The 24,476-nt window shown below is 38.3% G+C and overlaps 1 protein-coding gene and 1 long non-coding RNA gene across 2 annotated transcripts in view; one reads left to right on the forward strand and one right to left on the reverse strand.

The window, feature by feature from the left end:
- Nucleotides 1-9,901, reverse strand: part of KCNU1 (potassium calcium-activated channel subfamily U member 1) — a 154,675-nt gene extending 144,774 nt beyond the window's left edge. The window contains exons 1-2 of the mRNA XM_035725796.1: nucleotides 9,744-9,901; nucleotides 6,684-6,803 (exon numbers count right to left, since the gene is read on the reverse strand). Of these exons, the coding sequence (XP_035581689.1) occupies nucleotides 6,684-6,803; nucleotides 9,744-9,890 (267 nt within the window). The 5' untranslated portion in view covers nucleotides 9,891-9,901. The remainder of the gene's footprint in view (nucleotides 1-6,683; nucleotides 6,804-9,743) is intronic.
- LOC118356580 overlaps nucleotides 1-24,476 on the forward strand; it is a 115,573-nt gene that overhangs the window by 1,346 nt on the left and 89,751 nt on the right. The window contains exon 2 of the long non-coding RNA XR_004819852.1: nucleotides 1,081-1,206. This is a non-coding gene — a long non-coding RNA (uncharacterized LOC118356580). The remainder of the gene's footprint in view (nucleotides 1-1,080; nucleotides 1,207-24,476) is intronic.

Below are 24,476 nucleotides of genomic sequence, written 5' to 3' on the forward strand. Positions count from 1 at the left end.
AATGAAAGTAACTCTATTAACAGTTAAACCAGGACAACTGGCAAAAACCTGACCTTATGATCATGCTTATAATGCATATTATCATGTTGATTCAGTAATTACTGCTTAACACGTGTAAGAAACACCTGGGAAAACATGTTTGTAATCTCAAGATAGGTGCAAGAAACTAAAAGGACATCTGAATTTTCTGACACCTGTCTATAAATTTTTTAAAAATTTTTTCTAGGTTGAATTATCATTAAATTGTTAACACACATCTGATTAAAGTAACGTAACTATACTACAAATTCTAATAATTTTCAAACCCAAGAAGTAAAACTATAGGAAATTTATCCAAATGAGGTAGATTTTTTCAATTAATTAAGGATATTACTTCTTGCTAGAATGAGATAGGCTTGAGCATCAATTTTAATCACTTTTTGTTTATAGAGGCAAGCACTAAGTATTGTTTACAAAAATATTAATAAGTTATACCTGTATATGTATTATGTACTAGGCATACATGTGTATATTTACATATTAACTAGTAACTCATGTAATGATTATGTTAATTCTAATATATTAACTCATTTTTTCATTGAAATAAACTATAGATAGTATTTTTCATTCCCATTTTATAATTTTTGTATTTTATTTCTCTGCAGAAATAAACTACAGATAGTAATTTTCATTCCCATTTTATAATTTTTGTATTTTATTTCTCTATGCATCAGATTCTTCATTTATCAAAAAGAGGTAATGACAATACCTCTGTTTTGTAAGATGGATTTTAAAAGGGTGGTGGGAGAGGAGGACTGGTGTGAGAAGTCCTCAGGTAAATCCATTTTAGGAAATCGCACCCATGAAACTTGGAGAATTGATAAAGAACAAAGCCGGCCTTTTGGAAATCTGTTAGAACACCCCTACCCCATTTTCCCAGGATATATTCCAATTTGAAGACACAAGAGATCAGTTAACTAACCTGAATTCGGATCTAATTTTGCCTTCACTGGCTGCATTAGCCACTTACTTTACTAGTCTCCACAGAGAATTGCCACAAGAAATAATACATTTTATTATTTCAAAATTTAAATTTTATAGATACAACTTATGGGGGAGAAGAGTTGTCTTAAGTCGCCTAAACACCTGAAGAAAATATATCTGAGAATGTTGCTGAGAATCTTGAGATTTGAAGGAAGAAGCTCATAGCAGTGGATGGAGATGGGGGTAAGGAAGAAATGAATTTTTTACTGTGTACCCTTTGATTTTTTTGAATATTATGCCATGTGCATAAAAAAGACAATGTAACCATGCACAAATAATCAGTGAATATTGTCTAGTATCTCCTGCCAGTTTTCTCGTCTTTCATCTGATAAAGATTTCTAAGGCATAGTCTCATACAAAATAAGTCCCTGATGATTGATAGTATAATAAATATAAAATATGAAATAATGGAAGAAAATGGAAAATAAAACATAAAGATACAACTCATCTCAAGGTGGTAGAGAAGGTTTTTAAATTTTATTTTTTTAAAACAATGGATGTAAAGTATGAAGTAAGAGACTGGTTTTTATGTTTTTTTTTCCTAAGAAGTATCACTGAATTATGAAAATGAGCAAAACCCAGTGAAATACATTTTTATTTAGTCAATTTTTCCAGCATTATTTTTGAAATATTTTTGTCTCATATCCAAACAAATTGTGATGCTTCCTTTGCTCATTTAGTTGTTCTGAATACTAAGATTGACAACTCTTGCTCTAGCTAAGGGCTTATTTACAAATTACTTACACATTCACAGAAAAGATTACACATTTATGGAAAAGAGTTAAAATAGAATACAAAGACACATAAAGTGCTGGATTACCTGAGAAAATAGAAGCAAGGGAAGATGGGAAAACAGAATGTGGACTTAAAATGGTGCCTAGAATGATGCCAAAAATAGATACATGTTTTAAAGATAAGCCATAATTTTAGTTCTGAATGTTCTAGCCATCAAAGCAACAGAGAAGCATAGTCAATTACACAATTAACTACAACCCCTATGCCCTGGAAAAAAAGGAAACATTGTTTAGGAATAGGACTATATTTGGAACTTAATGCAAAAGAAAATCTCCCAAAGATAGTCCTAACATAACTTGTGATGACTAAAACAACACACCCACAGATGCTACAGAGTTGATTAATACTTTGCCATGTTTTAATCTAGAGAGGGATCTCTAGAAGATATCCTGTTTTGAAAATAATATATTTTTCCCTTTGACTATTAGAATTTTCCTCATTTTCCTTCTTTTTCTTTGCTTTTCCTCTTTTTTCATCTTCCTCTCTTTTTTCCTCCTCTGTCCTTTTGTTCTTCTTCCACTGCGTGATTGGCTATGAATCCTCCCCCAAAGTATTAAGGATACTTAAAAAATCTTAGTCTGTAGATTTTTTTTTACTTGCTCTATTTGGGGGGTTTGATATAGATACTGTGCCTTCATTGAAAAAAAGAAAATTGAATGTTTTCTTTCTCTTAGATACCCTGTTTAATTAACATTTGGGATATCCACTTCTTGAAGATTTGGTTGACTAGACCTTGAAATCATCTAGGTCTCCCACAAATGGAGGGGGAGGAGGGGTGATTGTGGTGGTGATACAGGTCTTTGACAACATCTGTATTCCAGATATTTGTCTGTTTAAGTTTCTTTCTTTTATGATCAGTTGTGGTAATTTATATTGTCCTAAGGAATCATTCAGTTTTCAAATTTAATTGCTTATATAGCTTTCAGTTTGCTTTTTATTTGTGTCCTCATTTTAATGTCTTATTTCTTATATATTTGTGCTTTTTCTCTTTTTTTCCTTGTTTAGGCTAGCTATTGATTTCTCTGTGTTATTGTGTTAAATAATAAGCTGTTTTATAACTCATTAATTTCTAACTCTTTATATTCTGCATGGATTTAATGTGTTTTCTTTCTCTAATTTTTTGAGATTGATAATTCATTTATTTTAATTATTTTCATTTATCAAAGTAAGTTTTTATTGTTAGGCATTTAACTCAGAACCACTTCCATCTTGTACTCTAGGTGCAAGGGGTATGTGGTGTTTTCGTTATCTTTATGTTTTAAAGATACTGCAAGTGTTATTTTGATTTTTCTGAGTTAAGGTTCTTTTGAGAGAGGGAAATGTTACAATTTGTAGCTGTAAGGTCTTTGTTTTTCTTTTTTTTTCTGAGTTTATTTATTGTTTTCTTATTTCTTATTGTGCTGTGTTCAGTTAATGTCTGTCTGTACTTTGTAGGTTTCATAATTGGGACTTTTTTTTTGTGGCCCAGTATATGCTAATTTTTTACAAATAGTCCATAGACACTTGTAAGTTTAATTTCTGTTTTCAGCATATGGAATTTCATCATTTCAATCAGGTTTCTCTTATTAATTAAGTTACTTTGATCTTCTTTGTGCTTATTGTTGTTAAAAAGAAACAGGTCCAAAGTGGAGTAATTTATGTTAAGCCCCACAAAAGACTTAATACCTAACCTAATTGCTGTTTTAGCCTTTCCTGGCAATGCAGTTTTAAACCAATCAGTCTGGAAATTCCTGACCAGCACTAGTGAAGTAATCTGCCTGCTCTATCCCCTAAGGAAAGGTGACCTTCCCTGAAAAATTTTTTTCTTTTCTTTTGCTAATAGCTTCCTTGCTCCAATTTCCTTCCTATAAAAACTTTGTTTTGTACAGCTCCTCAGAGTTATCTCTCTGCTTGTTAGATGGGATGCTACCTGATTCATGAATTGCTTAATAAAGCCAATTACATCTTCAAGTTTACTTGGTTGAATTTTGTTTTTTAACATTATTTTTTTCCTATTTATTATATCCTTATATGATAGGTGAACTAAAAGCTCCTACAACCAATGTATTTTTAGTATTTCTATTTATATCTTATAATTTTTTAAATTTATTATCTTGAAGTTATATTTTTGGTGTAGGTAATTTTTGGTGATATTTGGTATTTGTATTTTTGGTGATATTCATGATGTTATATTTTGGTTGAGGTTTGTTATATTTACCATTACAAATATTGTGTGTTGAATTGTGTCCCCCCCCAAAAAAAAGATATGTTGAAGTCCTAACCCTCAGTACTGCCAAAAGTGACCTTGTTTGGAAATAGGGTCTTTGCAGATATATTTAAGATCATGAGGATGGGCTCTAATTCAGTATGACTGATGTCCTTGGGAAAGGAAAATTTGGATATATACACAAGCAGAGGAGACATTATGTGAATGCCATGTGAAAATGAAGGCAAAGATCTGGATCATGTATGAGCCAAGGCACACCAAAGATTACTAACCAACCAGCAGAAGCTAGGAGAGAGACATGGAACCAGTTCATTCTCACAGCCCTCAGAAGGAACCAACCCTTGACTTCTAGCCACCAGAACCACAAGACAAAAAATTTCTGTTGTTTTCTGTTGGTGTGTGGTACTTTGTTACAGTGATCCTAGGAAACTAATACAGGTTACTTGGCTTAATTTATTGTTTTTTGCCCTGAATTCAGACTTATCTGATATTAAGATATGCTCCCAATTTCTGTTGTCACTTGCCTGATATACTTTTGACAGTTCCTTTATTTTCAAACTTTAGTGCCTCTTGAAGTTTTAAAACATAATTAGACCATGTCAACTTCATGCTCAAAAAACCCTCAATGACTTCCCTTTGCATTAGAGTAAAATTATTCCATTTGAAAAACCTACTTCCTTAGTATGAAGTGCAAAGCATTGCATGGTTCTCCTGTCTCTTCTCAGACCTCATTCTGCTCTGCCCTCCATGTAACCTCTAGCACAGGAGTCTTATTGTGGTACTTGCAGTAAGCTGAGCTCTTTACCTCCACAAGTCTGTTCTCTCCGTCAGTAACCTTGTTTCCTCTTCAGTGGCTTTATACTTCTGATTCTTCATGTCTTAACTCAAATCTTACCTTTTCAGAGATTTCTTCTCTGATCACTGTATCTGATGTGATCTAACTCCATTTCCTCCAAAACTCTCAAACACATCACTCATAATTCCCTGGTAGGATTGATCACCGTATGAATTTATTTTATTTATATTCATATTTGTCATCTCCACCCCCACTAGAATCTAAGTCTCATGAGATTTAAGACTCTCATCTGCATTTTCACCGTGTCTAGAATGTCGGCTTTGCATGTAGTTGGCAAAGAGTAAGTATCTGTTGGAAGAAGTAAGGGAATTACAAAGAAAGGAAGGGATGGATGGATGGAAGGGAAATCTACAAGCCATTTTGTTCTCTTCTCAGCCCTTCATAACATACTTGCTTGGAACCCCTACTGAGGAGTGCCTTTCAATGTTAGAGTGTTTATTCTAATCTAAACTCTACTCTGTGCCTCCTGTTGTTCCAACTACTTAATCATCAGCTGTAACAGATTGAAAAAAATTTTTCCATTATTAAAGAAGTAATTTTTATTGGTATGTAATCAATGGTCTTTCCTTCTTCATCCACTCCCCATATGCGATGCTCATAGGGTGGATGGTGTAAGTTATCTTCTCCCTCAGCCCAGAGACCTTTAATATGTCATTCCCAATATTATCTCCATACAGTCACACATGATTTGAACATTTGAAGAGATCCTAGCCAAGAAATCCCTGATCTAATCAGAAAGAATCACTAAATTCTTCTCTAACAGGTCATACTGACAGGCATTTCAGAAAAAGGACCAAAACTAGAAGAAAGAAAAAAGGAGAGGCACATTCCCAGATGATTCAACATTCCCTGTAGATTGTAGCAAGAACAATTATATATGTATATATTTCCAAATACGTTTTAAAAAGTAATTTTATTTTAATTAAACAACATTAACCAGAACAGAGCAATGTTTTCACCAGTTACAAAAAAAGCAGAGGATAATCTCTAGCTCACATACATCTACTTCCACCATATCACCATCTGATGGCAGCATACCTTCAAAATATAGATTCTACTCTTTAATGTTTCAGATCAATTCATTCCTTTATAGGGCATCTGCTATTTCCAGACAATGTGATATAAATATTTCCATGGCCTAGTCTGTTCTCTTAAGGAGCTCACAGTACACTGGAAGAGACAGGCATATATACAGATAATTTTAATAACAGTGTATAATGAATATTATAGAAGCTTAGAGATGGACTCTTAGCCTAATATGAAGATAAGGTAAGATTTTCCCCTATGAGATTATACCTGAATTGACCTGTAATATGTGCAAATTACCTAGATTAAAATAGGTAGTAAAATGATGAATATCATCATACAGAGGCAAAAGAGACTAATTTGTATATAATGAAGAAAAGAGGCTATTGGAATCAAAGAAGGAGAAAATAGTTGTACATTTCAGGCCCATGATCCACTAAACTTCACATTTTTGGGGCACATTTATATGCCAGGCATCCATCTACATACAAAGAAAACAAAATGAACACAATCTTTGTCCTAATAAGGCTTTTCTTCTAGCACATACACTAATGATCAATTGGAACTATAATGCCAAGTAATTATATTCAAATTAAAAACAAGCAGAATAACGGATAGGGTAGACACAGGGAGATGGCAGTGGGGAGGCAGTGATATTTTAGAAAAGGCCACCAGGGAACACCAGATGTTTACCTAGGTGATAAAATTATATATACGGACTATAATCACACTCATGGCTAAAGTATGCTAGCAAGCTAACAATGAAAATGCACTTACCAACACTTGACCCACAAAGGTCTGTGCTGAAAGCAGCATTTCTATACGATTACGAAATACTCCTTGGAAGTGGAGACTTTTTAAATGTTTACTCCCGATGCTCTTTGTCAAGAGTAGTTCCTATAAGGAAGAGAAAAGAAGTGAGAGTGAGCTGGATCCCAGAGAAAGTAATCTGTTTTATGTATGTTGGTAGAGCCTCTTGCTGTGTTATCAGCCGGAAATTACTATACCTTGTCCAACCCAGAGAACCCCAAAGTCGCTTATTCAGCATATCATGAAATGAATTTTACTGGGTTTGCATTTTACTGGTCTTTTGCACAGCTTTTTAATTAGGAATTCTGCGGTCTTCACCATGCCTTCTTCACATGCTCTACAGTCCTAGACCCTTCAGACTGACATTATTGTAGTGATCAGGGTTGGGAATAGCATGCTTCTTCCTGCTCTGGGAACATCTCTTATCCTTTTCTATCAAGATACATGGACGAAGGAAAAAGATTACAAATTGGTTTTTAGTGGTTACTTAAGTATCTGCTCTTTTTTGGGAAAGAAGGAAAGTTTCAGCAATTTTGTGTTGCTTTTAGTTCCTTATCTGGTGACATATCCTGCTGATATAATCCCTTCTCATATTTATAAAGTGCCTTTACTTATTATATTTAAAATTTATAGTAATCCTAGGAAGTAGACAAAATAAGTGTGATTAAAACTGCTATCTACTGATAAGGCAACTGGGATATAGAGAAATGACATAACTGGCCCATAAGCAGGGGATAAGAGGCTGGAGTCTGAACTAGCCCCCATGTCTATTGATAAGCTACCACCAAGAAAGACACAAGTGAGCTAGGATTGACCACACCATGCTGACTGAGACCCTCCGACTTTTAGAAAAACTCATTATATATGGAGCCACGGTTTTGAAATGACTTAATTTTTCTACTCATAATCTCTGAGTGGTAGAAAGAAAAGTCTCATTAAATAACTATTTGATAATAGAACTCATATCTTGATCAGTGATTTGCCCTCTAATATCTATGACTCATCATGTGCATTCCTGAGATGTTGTCTGAGACTTGATTTAAAAAAAAGATGTTCAGTATAACATTAATGTGGAACACTCGTTTGAATTTCATTATGAAATTAGCGGAGCCTTCTGTGGGAAAACAAATTGACCCTAAGATAAAATATAATAAAATCATACTTATGAATGTAGTAAACATTTTAAAAATGCACATTTAAGGAGAAAACTATGACTTCAAATAATTTTTAAAACTTCTTTGACAGTTGTGGCATTTTTTGCATTAGGCCAACTTTCCCAAAGGCTTAGAGAAAAAATACAGCACTCTCAATTTAATTAAATATAACAAGTTACTGAGAAGTCACTCAGCTTGTATCAAATTCTCTCAAGGTTCAAAACCAGAAAAGTAGAGTATTCTGGAGGCTTGGACCCTACTTCTTTTTTTTTTTTTTAAGATTGTATTTATTTATTTGAGAGAGAGAATGAGAGACAGAGAGCATGAGAGGGAGGAGGGTGAGAAGGAGAAGCAGACTCTCCGCTGAGCAGGGAGCCTGAGGTGGGACTCGATCCCGGGACTCCAGGATCATGACCCGAGCCGAAGGCAGTCGCTGAACCAACTGAGCCACCCAGGCGCCCCTTGGACCCTACTTCTTAACATTTCGTAATAGTTGCTTTCTATTAGAAATTAAAAGACACCTCTGGACAGAAGGGTAGACATGAATTACATCCAAAAAAAGGGAAAAATACTACAAATGTTTATGGACAAATAGATTCTCACATTTTTGTAACCACACAAAAATAAATACAATGGGGGGAAAAGATACATTTTCTGGAGCAGAAGTCTAAGGCGATTAAACAATTCTAGCAATTCAGTCGTGCATTGGGAAAAAAAAAAGTAGAAGGCAGATTCTCCATACCCATTACTTATTTGTGTACTCTATCAGTCTTGTTAAGGAGTAAGTGCTCCTCAGAATTCTTTCCACAGTTTTTATGCCACTGCTTAAAGTCTTTACAAAAATTAAGAATAGAGGGGACTCATTTAGCAACCAAATCTATGAACTACTGTACTGGGTACATGTTGAATGCAGAAACCTGAATTCCATTTTATGATTATTGCCAATGACCTTAAAAAGTTACCAAGTTATTACGAATTCTGTTATTTTATGTCAATGTTTACCATTAAGAGAAATGTTTTAAGCAACTTTTCAATATTGACTACAATGCACAAGTGAAATGTGTTCTGTTATGGAAATTGCTATATCAGTAAAACAAAGTTTGGGAAACAAAAATTGGAAACAAATCACACAGAGCATAATAAAGCTCTGCCTTTGACCACCGATATTAGAACAGCCATTATACAGCATTTGAGAGTTTTATTTCAAGCTCTTAAGCAAAGTCTTATCTAAGATACCATTATTCTCGTCATCATCATTTGCTAGCTGTTACCCCACAACCCCCACCCTTGCAAAGCTTGTTTGGTTATGAATAGTGTCTCTGCATTTGTGGCTGGATGACATGTGAATGTATGCATGGGTTTCTGTATGAATGAATATACAACTAGGTGTGTTGTGTTAATGGTATATAAAAGACACTGTACATGTGTTAAGTACATATGCATCCTGCATGCGTGATTTATGAAAGTAAGGTTGACCTGATGGTGGTCTTCGCCTGCCTCATAGTACCAAGCACAACTGTCATTTTAAAATTCAAAATAGAGGCATAGATGTAATGTTTGTGGGCATTTTTTGTTTTTTTTTTCATAATAGTGACTCTCTGTTTCCAGAGCTATCATTCATCATCAGCCACACCAGACATTCTTTCTCTGGTGGGAGAGGAGGCCCAGCTCTGTACCTGCTGCCTTTGGAATGGTGTCCCAGGGTCCTGTTTTCTACCCCAGGGGAGGATCAGCCCCTTTCTAAGGCACTGGATTAGATCTGGCTCTGTTAGCTCATGAAAACTGAGTGAAGCTTAAATTGTTTTCTAAACCCAGTCACTTGCCAAACCTGTCTCAATCTTCATATAGTAGGATCCAAAATAAGGAAACTGACCAAGAGAATTCCTGTTCCCTTGATGTTTTGCCATTTTTTAATGGTTCTCCAGATTAGTCTGCAAATGAGTAAGATGAGGAGTCCAAGGAAGAAGGTTACAAAGGAAGAGAGAATAAACGCTGCTTGGATCTCACTTGAGCAGGCCATTTTCCCAGATCTTCCCCACTATCACTCTGTGGCTTTGTTCAAAAGATCAGGAGACGGAACTGCTGGGCTTCTGTGATGTCATGATCACATGGTAATGATTCCAGAAATTAGAGTTTAGTGTATTAATGAGTCCTAAGGCCAGGTGTAATAGCAATAAGTGATTCCAGGAACAAGGGTCAGCTAACCACTGCAATGCTGACTCATAGGATGCAAATGAATGAACAGGAGAAGACCAGGTCCATAATGTGGTCTTCAGAAGACAAGAATTCTAGATCTAATTCTTTTACTGACTTTCTCTCTGACTTAGAGGAAATTACAGCCTTCATGGCTATGGTCAATGGGCTATTTGGTTTGTTGCAAACACCTTCAGAGCAATTTTTTTTCTTTTCTTTTTTTTTTTAATTTTTTTACTTTTGGTGGAATGGCATCCAGCCATCTGTATGTCAGTGAATTGATTCTTTACCTGAGCAGATGCCACATGCTCAGTAATCATGGAAGGACAGATGAGAGGAGTACTTCAAGATTTTTGCTTAGCTCATCAATAAGAAAGGCATGATAGTGCAGGTATTATAGAAGGCACTTTTACTGGTGCGAACTTTGGTCAGTTGTTAAATATTTGAGCCCAGGAATCTGTGCCCCTTATCTCTTCTTTATGGGACCGTCCCCTTTCTTGCTTTTATCCCTGCCCTGTCAGCAAACACTTTGGTCCAGCAGAGGTAAAGTTCAGAAGGAGAGCAATTTCTTTTATTTTCTCTGATGTTTTCAAAGGCGTAAGAAATGTCATGCCTTTCAGTGCAACCCACTTGGTAGGCAAAATGTCAGAGCCTGATGGGGGGGCCTAGTCCCCCCAGTTATTGTGAAGATGGCCTGACACAAAGTGATGAGACCCAGGAGAAATGTTGTTGTCCTTTGGAGCCCTCCATGATTCTGCTCTATGTGGCAGACTATTTCTAGAAGAGAATTACATTTCTTAGAACTGCTGCCACAGTTGTATTTCCTTCTAAGCTGAGCTATAATTTCCACAAAATCTAGTCATTAAACTAGCATAGGGCAATATTAGGAAGGACTCTGGTCTAGAGTTGGGAGCCCTGAATTCCGGCCCATCTTTCATTTAAGTTGCTGTGTGATGTTTAGTAAGTCACTTTACTTTTCACAGTCATTTCTTTTATGTTGAAAATAACATAACATACTTGGTGGAATTACTGTGGGGATTCAATAAGGTAGTGTGATCGTATTTTGAAAAGCATAAAACTCAAGGAAAGATAACCATTAGCTATTTCAGTTCCTTTTCTGAATGGCACTAATAAAGCAAAGAGGAAGGGAGGGAGGGAGGAAGGAAGGAAGGAAGGAAGGAAGAAACGAAGGAAGGAAGAAATAATGTGTTTAGATCACGTGCACACATGAGCATAAGCCCCTATAGCTAGAATAAGATCACAGTTTCCAAGTTAAAGCTCATTTACTTAGTCTGATAAATCTTAAGTAATGGTTAAGCTATAATCATCAATGCAACTTTCTTATTTTCCTAACTTTTGCTATTTAATATTGTCAAAGTAGTACCAATTCTTTCCAAGATACTATCTAGGCATCTCTTTCCCCCTTTCCCAGCAATTGTCCTATGAGAACAAAAAGATTCAGTTTTAATTAAACAGCCAGGTAGCTTGTCCCTCTAATATATTATGGTGATGGTAATACTAGTTTCTATGGCTGAGTCAAGGAAAGTGTGGATTTCTTTCAAAGTCTGTCTTTCCAAATTTGTCTTGAACCTCTGGTGTCTGGGTCATCTGGTTTCCCTGGAACTGTCCCAGCTTCTGTACTGAAAGTCCAACATCCTGAGAAGACCCTTGGTCCTGGGCAGATTGGGGTAGGTGGTCCTCCTGCCCCCCACACTTCCACTTCCTCATCTATACAGTGCTGCAGCCGCACTGCCCCATCCTAGCTACGAGGGCACGCAAAGTCTTTTCTTTCTCCAGGCCTTTCTGACACACTGTTCCCTCTGCCTAGAACACACACTTGTGTCTCCAGCAGCTGCTTTCTTCATGTCTCTTCTTAAATGTCCCATCACACTCTCCTGACCATCCTTTAGAAAGGAGAGCTGGTCACAGGCCCCAGGATTCTGTGATGGCCCTTTCCTTCACGGCACTTCATGGCATTTCTTGAAATTACCTTATTTCCTGTTGTCTGGTTTATTTTCTGTCTTCCCTCACAAAGTGTAAGCTCCACAAGCTTAGGGATCATACCTGTTTTATTCATTACTGAGTAGCCTGTGTCAAGTAATATACCTGCCACATGCTTGGCAAGTCACCTGAACTTAATAAATATCTGGAGATTGAATGAATAAATCCTAGATCCTTAGAAATATATGTTAGGTGAATGAAATACTGACTCTACATGGACTTTAACCCAAGTTATCCACACTTCTCTCCTCCATATTTCCCACCTCTCACTACAAACTATTTTCATGAAGAAAATGTGACATCTGCAGTTGTTTATGCACAGGGCATGGTATGTGTTGTGTGTATGTGTGCTCAGAATGTGTGTATACAATGTGTGTGGTTTGTGGTGTGTGTGTGCATGTCGTGTGTGCATGTGATGGTGGTAGTGTGTGTGTGGGTGCATGGTGACGTGTGTGTGCTTTTGCGAGCAGTGTGTATGTGTTGAGTGGTGCGGGTGTGTGTGTGTGTGTGTGTGTGTGTGTGTGTGTGTGTAGGGGAAAGGGCATATGATTTGGATCAAGTGCCATTCAAAGTGTTACTATCTTTGCTAACAGGTTCAAATTTGATAACTTCTCTCAGAGTTCCTGAGTTATTGTATCATGGTAGAAGTGTGTGATGAAGGAAAAGCTGCCATTTGTAGCTTGGTAGCAATTCAGTATTCAGAACTAGAGAGACAATTTGTTTTGTTTTTTTTTAATTTTTTAATTTTAATTTTTATTCTATTTTTAAAAATCAAACCTCTTGAAAAGTTGACAAATTATTAAAGTTAAAAAATAAAATTTGGCATTTATCCATAATAGTGAATAATCAATTTCAAGGTAGTTTGAAAGTCACTAAGAAGTACTGAGACGGGTCATCCTAAAGGAGAGAAAAATAATGATACAGTTTATTCCCTTGTAGAGACATAATTTGAAACAACATTACCTTTTACAATAACCGAGAAAGGACTCTTCTTGTACTAGATAATTTAAAGAAAAGAAAAATTTCACTATTCTGTTGGCTACCTACGATCAGCCAGAATCTTGTGTGTGTGTGTGTGTGTGTGTGTGTGTGTATTGAGCAAGTACTATGTGCCAGGCACAATGGAAGCACAATGGTCAACAAAAGAAACCTAGTTCATTCCCTCACAGGGGATACAGTTAACTGAGGAAGATGTTTACATTAGAAACTAGGAAAAGTGAGGGAAAAAAACAGGTGGTGGAAGGAGGGACCTAATTGAGGTGAGGAGGCCAGAAGCTGCCTCGAGCCCGTCGTGTGTGAAACAGGGCTGAAGCATGACATGCTACCTCAGTCAGATCCTCCAGTGGGTGTGGAGAGGCCAGGGACAAGCACTGTGCCCACCGTTAGGCAGAGGCACCATCTTGGGCAAGGTTGGGAAGGATGGCGCTTCTGAAGAGAGAGGTTGTATGCACAGTAATGACCCAAGAGAAGGCTGGCTGCGTATGAAGCGGACCAGATCACACAAGGCCTTGTATTCAGATTAGGATTAAAAAATACACACAGACCAACAAAAATTCATCCCAAGAACAAGAGGAAACATTTGAAGGCTTTCAGAGAAGGACGTTAAGTGATTAAATCCCAGTTGTAAAGGGATTACCCTGACATATAGAGAAGACATCTCAGCAAGTGAGATGTGTTGGCTGGTGGAGATAAGCGGGCAGGTGGGAGTGACGTCCAGCAGGTAACGTCTGCTCCCCTGCCTGAGGGACATGAGAGAGAGGACTGGTCAAAGCTGCCCTGCTTTTCCAGCTGATACTTCTGGGGGGGTTCTTGGAACCATTCACTGCTATGCCTTTAAAACTCCACCCAAGAGAGACGCCTGGGTGGCTCAGTCAGTTAAGTGTCTGCCTTTGGCTCAAGTCATGATCCCAGGGTCCTGGGATTGAGCCCCGCATCGGGCTCCCTGCTCAGCAGGAAGCCTGCATCTCCCTCTGCCACTTCCCCTGCTGTGCTCTCTCTCTCTCTCTCTCTGTGTCAAATAAATAAATAAAATCTTAAAAAAACTCCATCTAAGAAATGAAGACTACGTGATGAAGAACTTCTTTTTTCCTCACTCAGATGAATTTTTTTAACATGTCAGTGATTTGATTAGAAAATAGCTTCACTTTGTACACATCTCTGTAATTTACCTCCGGGCACTCAAATATTCTGGAAAAATTGTGTGTTTGTATAATGCTTCTGAAAATAATAACCATATTGCGATGTTATCTTTTAAGGATCTAAATCCATCCATCACACTGAATGGTATAACCCTACCCTCTTCTGTTTCTGTAAGAAGAGGTTCATTTCATACCCCAATGAACATCCTCACCATTTGTCAGACACTGGTCAAGAAATACTAGGCCTCAGTTCATGCAGCTAGTCAATGTCAGAACCAAGTCTAAAGTCAGGGATGAAGATGGTTCCACCTCCACAGAACACTCACATGCTAGTGAAAGGACATCAGCTTTCTGGGGTGAACATCTTTTTGTTGATTTCATGTATCTGTGGCTTGGGGAATGTTACTTACAGATCGTAGCCTCAGTCTCTCAAGGCCTTTGGACGAAGCTATTTTAATCACCAGTTCTTTACCTTTCATCTTCTGAAGGCTTCATTTCTACTTTTGGTTGAACTCCTTAAGTGTCATGAAATAGAAGAAATAGTAAATTACATCTGGACAAAGCTTAGTGTTGAGGGAATATGGTTTAATCCATATTCTCTTTAGAGCCATGATCCCACCCTTTAAAGAGTCACTGTTCTTTTTAACTCACTCTCTTGTTCCCTATGTATTCCAAGTGGACAAACCACAGCAAAATGTTTCACTGTGGTAGGCACTTAAACTCAACTGAATGGCTATCTACACTATATTGGTGAGAGTATGTGTTTGTATTTAGAAACTATCAGCTCTGGAGAGGCTGATACAAACAAGGTAATTGTAGTTAAAATCCATACAGAAACTTGAGTTCTGTTTTTCTTTTTTCATCGAATTTGTTGGTTTACCTCTGAAGCATAAGCCTTTGGACAAGCTTCTTATGCTCCCCCATCTTCATTTTCTCATTAGTAGAGTGAGGAGGCTGCTACTGGTATTTGGGATTCTTACCAGCTTTGAAACATGAATCTTTGATTCTATAATTGTAGGTCATGACTCTACTAGATTGCAAACTCTTTTCCATATACCAGTGTCTAACCTCATTTACCAGATGAATTCATTAAAAAATGAACAACAAGGAAGAAGTATCATTTCTGAGTGGCTTTTTACTGAAGAGATGTCCCCTTTGAAAAGTTAACTTGGAACCCAATTTGATTTCTGCTTCGATCTCATGGAATTTTCTTCATAGAGGGAATATGGTTATGTTGGTCACAGTCTCTGATTCCATCTGTGCATCCGAGCCTCTTTCCCTGTGTGATCTGAATAGAAACATGTTAACTACTTTGCCAGACACACCGTCTCTTTGGTTCTCTGTCCAATCTCCCATTCCTTCTCTTACTAATTTGCTTTCTGCGGTACTGCAGAGTTATGCTTCATTTTGGGTATTTGCAAACTGCATAGTAAGTCCATATGTATATCAAATATGTGGGTGGATTGCTAAGTGCAAAATGAAGAACTTCCTCAATCTTTTTAATTTTCTCATTTGTGGTTCCTAATTGTACCGTTTGGAGGGTGGTCTTAAATCGTGGTACAAGTATTAACAAAAGTTAAGACATGAGCCTTCTCCATTTGGCCAGTAGGTGGGAGAATTTCACAGGGAATTAGCAAACTGCAGGGATTTTTGTTTTGTTTTAGAAGATGGAGGACCCTTCTGGAAAAGAACTAAAAAGAAGAAAACAAAAACAGAAAGTTAAGAACGAAGTGAGGGACGCCCAATCATATAAAATACAGGGCTTGTAAACAGTCTCACCAAAAACCCATTTTCTGTTCAGGCTCTCTCTGTTTATCCTCTGACTCTGCCCCTTTTCATAGAATAGAAGGATGAATTAAACTGTTGATAACTCTGGAGTTTTTGTGTTTTTTTTTTTTTTCTTTTTCTTTCTTTGATTTGTTTCTTTTTCTTTTCTTTTTCTTTTTTTTTTTTTTTTTTGGTATAATCTCTATGCATCCTTGAGAGTCCTAAAACCCTTTTCAGGAGAAGGAATAATGCAATCAGTCTCCCCAGAAATCAGGTCAACTGAACACCAAGCCGGTGATTTCATCAGAATGCTTAATGCCCACCAGCAGAAGTGGTGTGAGAGCAACACAAGTGTAGGCTCACTGTTGGCAGCTTCACCAGCGACTCTGGTCAGGGTCTCAATGCAGTTATCATCATGTCATCCCTTTGCCCATCTTCTCTACTGCTACTGCTTGGAATTTTTTGTCTACCATTGAAAAGATTAAGGCGAATCACCAAGCATTGTCCCAGCAGCTGGTTGCTGTATGAGTGTGTTTCTACAGTCACAATTTCAATGAACTACGTGTTCGTTTGAGTCTCTGGGCAGTTGTATTCAACTTGAAGATTAGGCTGAAAAGCGGAGCTGTCACCAATGGCGTAGGAGATGAATGCCATCTCTTCTGTATCAGCTTCCATTAAATTGGCACATTCACCCAGACACACCTCTCCAAACCCCCCCCCCCGTGCCCTTGCAAGCTTTGGCAGGAGATGAAATGATGGACTGGCCTCCTGCTCTGTCTTTGGTTTGAGGATAGCCCAGCAGTTTTCCAATTATTCTCAGAAGAGAAGCCAAAACCCTATAGATACAAAATAACTTTCTAAAACACAAAGTTATTTTAATCTATATATTTTAAAGAAAATCCCAACAAATGATATAAGGTACATACACAAGGCAAATGAAGTTCTCTGAAACTAGTTAACATCTTCTAAGACACAGCTTTGCATATTCACTAGCTCTATTATTTCTCTGAGCAAAGGATAAATTTGCCCTCTTTATTGGCATTTCTGACTTTCTTCATCAGTATTGTGATTTTAATTGCATTTATCCAAAAACTGCCTTTGTAAGCAGTGCCCTTGATACAGTGTGAAAGTAACTGTTGCTTTAATACATTTATTTTCTTTTTTCAAGATGTCCTTGAAGTAAGGGTCTTTTGGAATATAATATGCAAACAGAATGTAGATAAGCACTGAGGCAAAAGAATTACTGAGCATTAAATCTGTTTATCCCTAAGTCCTACACATTTCTATTACTTTTTTCTTATTATTATGTTATGTTAATCATCATATATTACATCATTAGTTTTTGATATAGTGTTCCGTAATTCATTGTTTGCGTATAACACCCAGTGCTCCATGCAGTACGTGCCCTCTTTAATACCCATCACCAGGCCAACCCATCCCCCCACCCCCTTCCCCTCTAGAACCCTCAGTTTGTTTCTCAGAGTACAAAGTCTCTTATGGTTCGTCTTCCCCTCCGATTTTCCCCCCTTCATTCTTCCCTTCCTGCTATCTTCTTTTTTTTTTAACATACAATGTGTTATTTGTCTCAGAGGTACAGGTCTGTGATTCAACAGTCTTACACAATTCACAGTGTTCACCATAGCAGATACCCTCCCCAATGTCTATCACCCAGCCACCCCATCCCTCCCACCCCCCCCACCACTCCAGCAACCCTCAGTTTGTTTCCTGAGATTAAGAATTCCTCATATCAGTGAGATCATATGATACATGTCTTTCTCTGATTGACATATTTCGCTCAGCATAATACCGTCCAGTTCCTTCCACGTTGTAGCAAATGGCAAGATCTCATTCCTTTTGATGGCTGCATAATATTCCATTGTATATATATATACCACCTCTTCTTTATCCATTCATCTGTCGATGGACATCTTGGCTCTTTCCACAGTTTGGCTATTGTGGACATTGCTGCTATAAACATCGGGGTGCATGTACCCCTTTGGATCCCTACCTTTGTATCTTTGGGGTAAATACCCAGTAGTGTAATTGCTGGATTGTATGGTAGCTCTATTTTCAACTTTTTGAGGACCCTCCATACTGTTTTCCAGAGTGGCTGCACCAGCTTGCATTCCCACCAACAGTGTAGGAGGTTTCCCCTTTCTCCGCATCCCTGCTAACATCTGTGGTTTCCTGACTTGTTAATTTTAGCCATTCTGACTGGTGTGAGGTGGTATCTCATTGAGGTTTTGATTTGATGCTGAGCGATGTTGAGCACTTTTTCATGTGTCTGTTGGCCATTTGGATGTTGTCTTTGGAAAAATGTCTGTTCATGCCTTCTGCCCATTTCTTCATTGGATTATTTGTTCTTTGGGTGTTGAGTTTGATAAGTTTGTTATAGATTTTGGATACGAGCCCTTTATCTGATATGTCATTTGCAAATATCTTCTCCCATTCTGTCGGTTGTCTTTTGGTTTTGTGGACTGTTTCTTTTGCTATGCAAAAGCTTTTTATCTTGATGAAGTCCCGATAGTTCATTTTTGCCCTTGCTTCCCTTGCCTTTGGTGCTGTTTCTAGGAAGAAATTGCTGTGGCTGAGGTCGAAGAGGTTGCTGCCTGTGTTCTCCTTTAGGGTTCTGATGGACTCCTGTCTCACATTTAGGTCTTTCAACCATTTGGAGTCCATTTTTGTGTGTGGTGTAAGGAAATGGTCCAGTTTCCTTCTTCTGCAATGGCTGTCCAATTTTCCCAACACCATTTGTTTAAGAGACTGTCTTTTCTCCATTGGACATTCTTTCCTGCTTTGTCGAAGATTAGTTGACCATAGGGTTGAGGGTCCATTTCTGGGCTCTCTGTTCTGTTCCATTGATCTATGTGTCTGTTTTTGTGCCAGTACCATACTGTCTTGATGATGACAGCTTTGTAATAGAGCTGGAAGTCCGGAATTGTGATGCCACCAGCTTTGCTTTGCTTTTTCAACATTCCTCTGGCTATTCGGGGTCTTTTTTGGTTCCATATAAATTTTAGGATTATTTGTTCCATTTCTTTGATAAAAGTTGATTGCATTGAATGTGTAGATTGCTCTAGGTAGCACTGACATCTTCACAATATTTGTTCTTCCAGTCCATGAGCATGGAATGTTTTTCCATTTCTTTGTGTCTTCCTCCATTTCTTTCATGAGTATTTTATAGTTTTCTGAGTACAGATCCTTTGCCTCTTTGGTTAGATTTATTCCTAGGTATCTTATGGTAAATGGGATCGACTCCTTAATTTCTCTTTCTTCTCTCTTGGTGGTGGTGTATAGGAATGCCACTGATTTCTGTGCATTGATTTTATAGCCTGCCACTTTCTGAATTCCTGTATGAGTTCTAGCAGTTTTGGGGTGGAGTCTTTTAGATTTTCCACATAAAGTATCATATCTGCAAAGAGTGAGAGTTTGACTTCCTCTTTGCCTATTTGGCTGCCTTTGATTTCTTTTTGTTGTCTGATTGCTGTGGCTAGGACTTCTAATACTATGTTGAATAGCAGTGGTGGTAGTGGACATCCCTGCCCCGTTCCTACCATAGGGGGAAAGCTCTCAGTTTTTTTCCCGTTGAGAATGATATTCGCTGTGGGTTTTTCATAGATGGCTTTTATGATATTGAGGTATGTACCCTCTATCCCTATACTCTGAAGAGTTTTGATCAAGAAAGGATGCTGTACGGGGTGGCTGGGTGGCTCAGTCGTTAAGCATCTGCCTTCGGCTCAGGTCATGATCCCGGAGTCCTGGGATCAAGCCCTGCATTGGGCTCCCTGCTCGGCGGGAAGCCTGCTTCTTCTCCCACTCCCCCTCTGCTTGTGTTCCCTCTCTCTCTGTGTCTCTCTCTGTCAAATAAATAAATGAAATCTAAAAAAAAAAAGGATGCTGGACTTTGTCAAATGCTTTTTCTGCATTTATTGAGAGGATCATATGATTCTAGTTCTTTCTTTTGTTAATCTAATGTATCACATTGATTGATTTGCGGATGTTGAACCAACCTTGCAGCCCAGGGATAAATCCCACTTGGTTGTGGTGAGTAATGCTTTTAATGTACTGTTGGATCCTATTGGCTAGTATTTTGGTGAGAATTTTTGCATCCACGTTCATCAAGGATATTGGTCTGTAATTCTCCTTTTTGATGGGGTCTTTGTCTGGTTTGGGGATCAAGGTAATGGTGGCCTCATAAACGAGTTTGGAAGTTTTCCTTCCATTTCTATTTTTTGGAACAGTTTCAGAAAAATAGGCATGAATTCTTCTTTAAATGTCTGGTTTCCCTGGGAAGCCATCTGGCCCAGGGCTTTTGTTTGTTGGGAGATTTTTGATGACTTCTTCAATTTCCTTAGTGGTTATAGGTCTGTTCAGGTTTTCTCTTTCTCCCTGGTTCAGTTTTGGTAGTTGATACATCTCTAGGAATGCATCCATTTCTTCTAGGTTATCTAATTTGCTGGCATAGAGTTGCTTATAATATGTTCTTATAATTGTTTGTGTTTCTTTGGTGTTGGTTATGATCTCTCCTCTTTCATTCATGATTTTGTTGATCTGGGTCATTTCTCTTTTCTTTTTGATAAGTCTGGCCAGGGGTTTATCAATCTTTTTAATTCTTTCAAAGAACAAGCTCCTAGTTTTGTTGATCTGTTCTACTGTTCTTTTGGTTTCTGTTTCATTGATTTTGCTCTGATCTGTTTTATTTCTCTTCTCCTGCTGGGTTTAGGCTTTATTTGCTGTTCTTTCTCCAGCTCCTTTAGGTGTAGGGTTAGATTGTGTATTGAGACCTTTCTTGTTTCTTGAGAAAGGCTTGTATTGCTATATACTTTCCTCTTAGGACTGCCTTTGCTGTATCCCAAAGATAGGAACAGTTGTGTTTTCATTTTCATTGGTTTCCATGAATTTTTTTAATTCTTCTTTAATTTCCTGGTTGACCCATTCATTCTTTAGTAGGATGCTCTTTAGCGTCCATATATTTGAGTTCTTTCTGACTATCCTCTTGTGATTGAGTTCTAGTTTCAAAGCACTGTGGTCTGAAAATATGCAGGGAATAATCCCAATCTTTTGGTACCGGTGGAGACCTGACTTGTGACCTAGGATGTGATCTGTTCTGGAGAATGTTCCCTGGGAACTAGAGAAGAATGTGTATTCTGTTGCTTTGGGATGGAATGTTCTGAATATATCTGTGAAGTCCATTTGGTCCAGTGTGTCCTTTAAAGTCTTTATTTCCTTGTTGATCTTTTGCTTAGATGATCTGTCCATTTCAGTGAGGGGGGTGTTAAAGTCCCCCACTATTATTGTATTGTTGTCAATGTGTTTTTTTGCTTTTGTTATTAATTGGCTGCTCCCGTGCTGGGGCGTAGATATTTACAATTGTTAGATCTTCTTGTTGGATAGACCCTTTAAGTAGGATATAGTGTCCTTCCTCATCTCTTATTACAGTCTTCGTTTTACAGTCTAATCTGTCTGATATAAGGATTGCCACCCCAGCTTTCTTTTGGTGTCCGTTAGCATGGTAAATGGTTTTTCACCCCTTCACTTTCAATCTGGGGGTGTCTTTGGGTTTAAAATGAGTCTCCTGCAGATAGCATATCGATGGGTCTTGTTTTTTTATCCAATCTGACGGCCTGTGTCTTTTGATTGGGGCATTTAGCCCATTTACATTCAGGGTAATTATTGAAAGATATGAATTTAGTGCCATTGTATTGCCTGTAAGGTGACTGTTACTGTATATTGTTTGTGTTCCTTTCTGGTCTATGTTGCTTTTAGGCTCTCTTTGCTTAGAGGACTCCTTTCAACATTTCTTGTAGGGCTGGTTTTGTGTTTGTAAATTCCTTTAATTTTTGTTTGTCCTGGAAGCTTTTTATCTCTCCTTCTATTTTCAATGACAGCCTAGCTGGATATAGTATTCTTGGCTGCATATTTTTCTCATTTAGTGCTCTGAATATATCCTGCCAGTCCTTTCTGGCCTGCCAGGTCTCTGTGGATAGGTCTGTTGCCAATCTAATGTTTCTACCATTGTAGGTTACATATCTCTTCTCCCGAGCTGCTTTCAGGATTTTCTCTTTGTCTCCGCCACTTGTAAGTTTTACTGTTAGATGTCGGGGTGTTGACCTATTTTTATTGATTTTGGGGTTCTTTGTGCCTCCTGGATTTTGATGCCTGTTTCCTTCCCCAAATTAAGGAAGTTCTCTGCTATAATTTGCTCCATTATACCTTCTGCCCCTCCCTCTCTTTCTTCTGGGATCCCAATTATTCTAATATTGTTTCATCTTATGGTATCACTTATCTCTTGAATTCTGCCCTCATGATCCAGTAGTTGTTTATCTCTCCTTTTCTCAGCTTCTTTATTTTCCATCATTTGGTCTTCTATATCACTAAATCTCTCTTCTGCCTCATTTATCCTAGTAGTTAGAGCCTCCACTTGTGATTGTACCTCATTAATAGCCTTTTTGATTTCGACTTGGTCAGAAAATAGTTCATTTCTCCAGAAATGGGTTCTCTAATATTCCATGCTTTTTTCAAGCCCAGCTAATATCTTTAAAATCATCATTCTGAACTCTAGTTCTGACATCTTACTAATGTCCGTATTGATTAGGTCCCTGGCAGTCAGTACTGCCTCTTGTTCTGTTTTTTTGAGGTGATTTTTTTTCCGTCTCATCATTTTGTCCAGAGAATAGATGAGTGAAAGAACAAAATGCTAACAGGGTAACAACATCCCCAGAGAAATATATACTAAACAAATTAGAAGAGACCTGAAACCAGGGGAAAAGAAAGGGAAAGAAAGAAAAAAGAAAAAGAAAAGATAGTAACAGAAACAAAACAATAACAACAACAACAAAACCAGAATATGATCAAATATGATCAGGCTGGTGCATAGATCAGTGCCACACACTAGATTTTGGGTGTATTTTGGTCTGTTAGAAGAAAGTGCCTCCCAAAATTTTGAAGAAAGAAAAGCTTATATATGTACAAAAATAAGGAGTAATTACAATGAAAGGATGGAATATGACTGTAAAGATAAAAATTACAAAAGATTTTATAAAAGCAATTGATAAGTTGGTTGAAAAAAGAAAGAAGAGAATTAAAAAAAAAAAAAGGGAGAGAATGTGATTAGGCGGGAGAGTAGAACAAAGCCATACACTAGAGATTTAGGGTATATTTTGGTCTGTTAGAAGAAACTGTATCCCAAAATTTTAAAGAGAAAACAACTTTTATACCAAAAATAAAGTTAACTACTATGAAGGGATAGAATATGACTCTAAAAATGAAAAATGAAAAAGGATTTTTTAAAAGAGGGATTGATAAGATGTTGGTTGAAAAAGGGAAAAAGAAAAATTAAAAAGTTAAAAAAAATAACTTTGAAAGACTAAAGAATCATGGTAAAAAAGCCATGAATTCTATGTGCAGCAGTCCCCTAGCGCTGGAGTTCTGCCATTCTCATTGATCGGTAAACTTGGTCTTGACTGGCTGTTCTTGCTGATCTTCTGGGGGATGGGCCTGTTGCTGTGGTTCCCAAATGTCTTTGCTGGAGGCGGAATTGCCCCATTCTTGCTGGGTCCCGGCTAAGTAATCTGCTCGGGTTTGCTCTCAGGAGTTTTTGTTCCCTGCAAGCTTTCCCAATGGCTTTGGAGGAGGATAGTGAAATGGCAGCCTCCCAATCTCCCGCAGAGGAGCCGAGAACTCGGGGCCTCACTCCTCAGTGTGCCCCCAGAGAAAAGCAATCACTCCCACCTCCCTGGTCTCCGGCCACACTCTGCTGACCCAGCCTGTGACCCAGCATTTCTATCTCTGGCACATGACACGGTGGAGTCTCCAAACCCAGCAGATCCCTGCGGTGCGCTCCGGCGCCACTCCTCCCAGGGGAGGAAGGAGAGTCTCCCTGGATCTGCCTCTTGTTGGGTCCCTGCTGGGGGAGCAGTGGCCCGACTGGGCCGCGGATCACAGTTTATGGCAACCCCGAGCTGAGAGCCCACTCCTTGGCTCTGTCTCTGCAGCTGGCTTCCCCGCTCCGATACCTGGGAGCTCTGCCACACTCAGGCACCCCCTGTCTTTCTGTGACCCTGAGGGTCCTGAGACCACACTGTCCCAGAGAGGGTTCCACCCCCCACTTAGCCACTGGAGTGGGGCCCTCAGCAGAGCCGACTTCTAAAAAAGTTCCCATTTTGTGCTCCGCGGCTCTATCACTTGCTTGTAGCGGCTGACGGAGGCCCCCTCCCCCGCCGTCTATCTTCCCGAATATCGCCTCGGATTCACTTCTCAGCACGTCCTACCTTCCAGTAAGTGGTCACTTTTCTGTTCAGAGAGTTGTTGCTATTCTTTTCTTCGATCTGCTGTTGAGTTCGTAGGTGTTCAGAATGGTTTGATCCCTATCTAGCTGAATTCCTGGGACCAGATGAAATCTAGGTCTCCTACTCCTCTGCCATCTTGCTCTTCCCCTAATCATTTCTTTTAAAAATGAGGAAACCAAGGCCTGGGCAGAGGAATTTATTCTTTGCTTTGTGAAAACA

Source organism: Zalophus californianus, chromosome 2 (genome assembly GCF_009762305.2).
Source record: "Zalophus californianus isolate mZalCal1 chromosome 2, mZalCal1.pri.v2, whole genome shotgun sequence".
NCBI lineage: Eukaryota > Metazoa > Chordata > Mammalia > Carnivora > Otariidae > Zalophus > Zalophus californianus.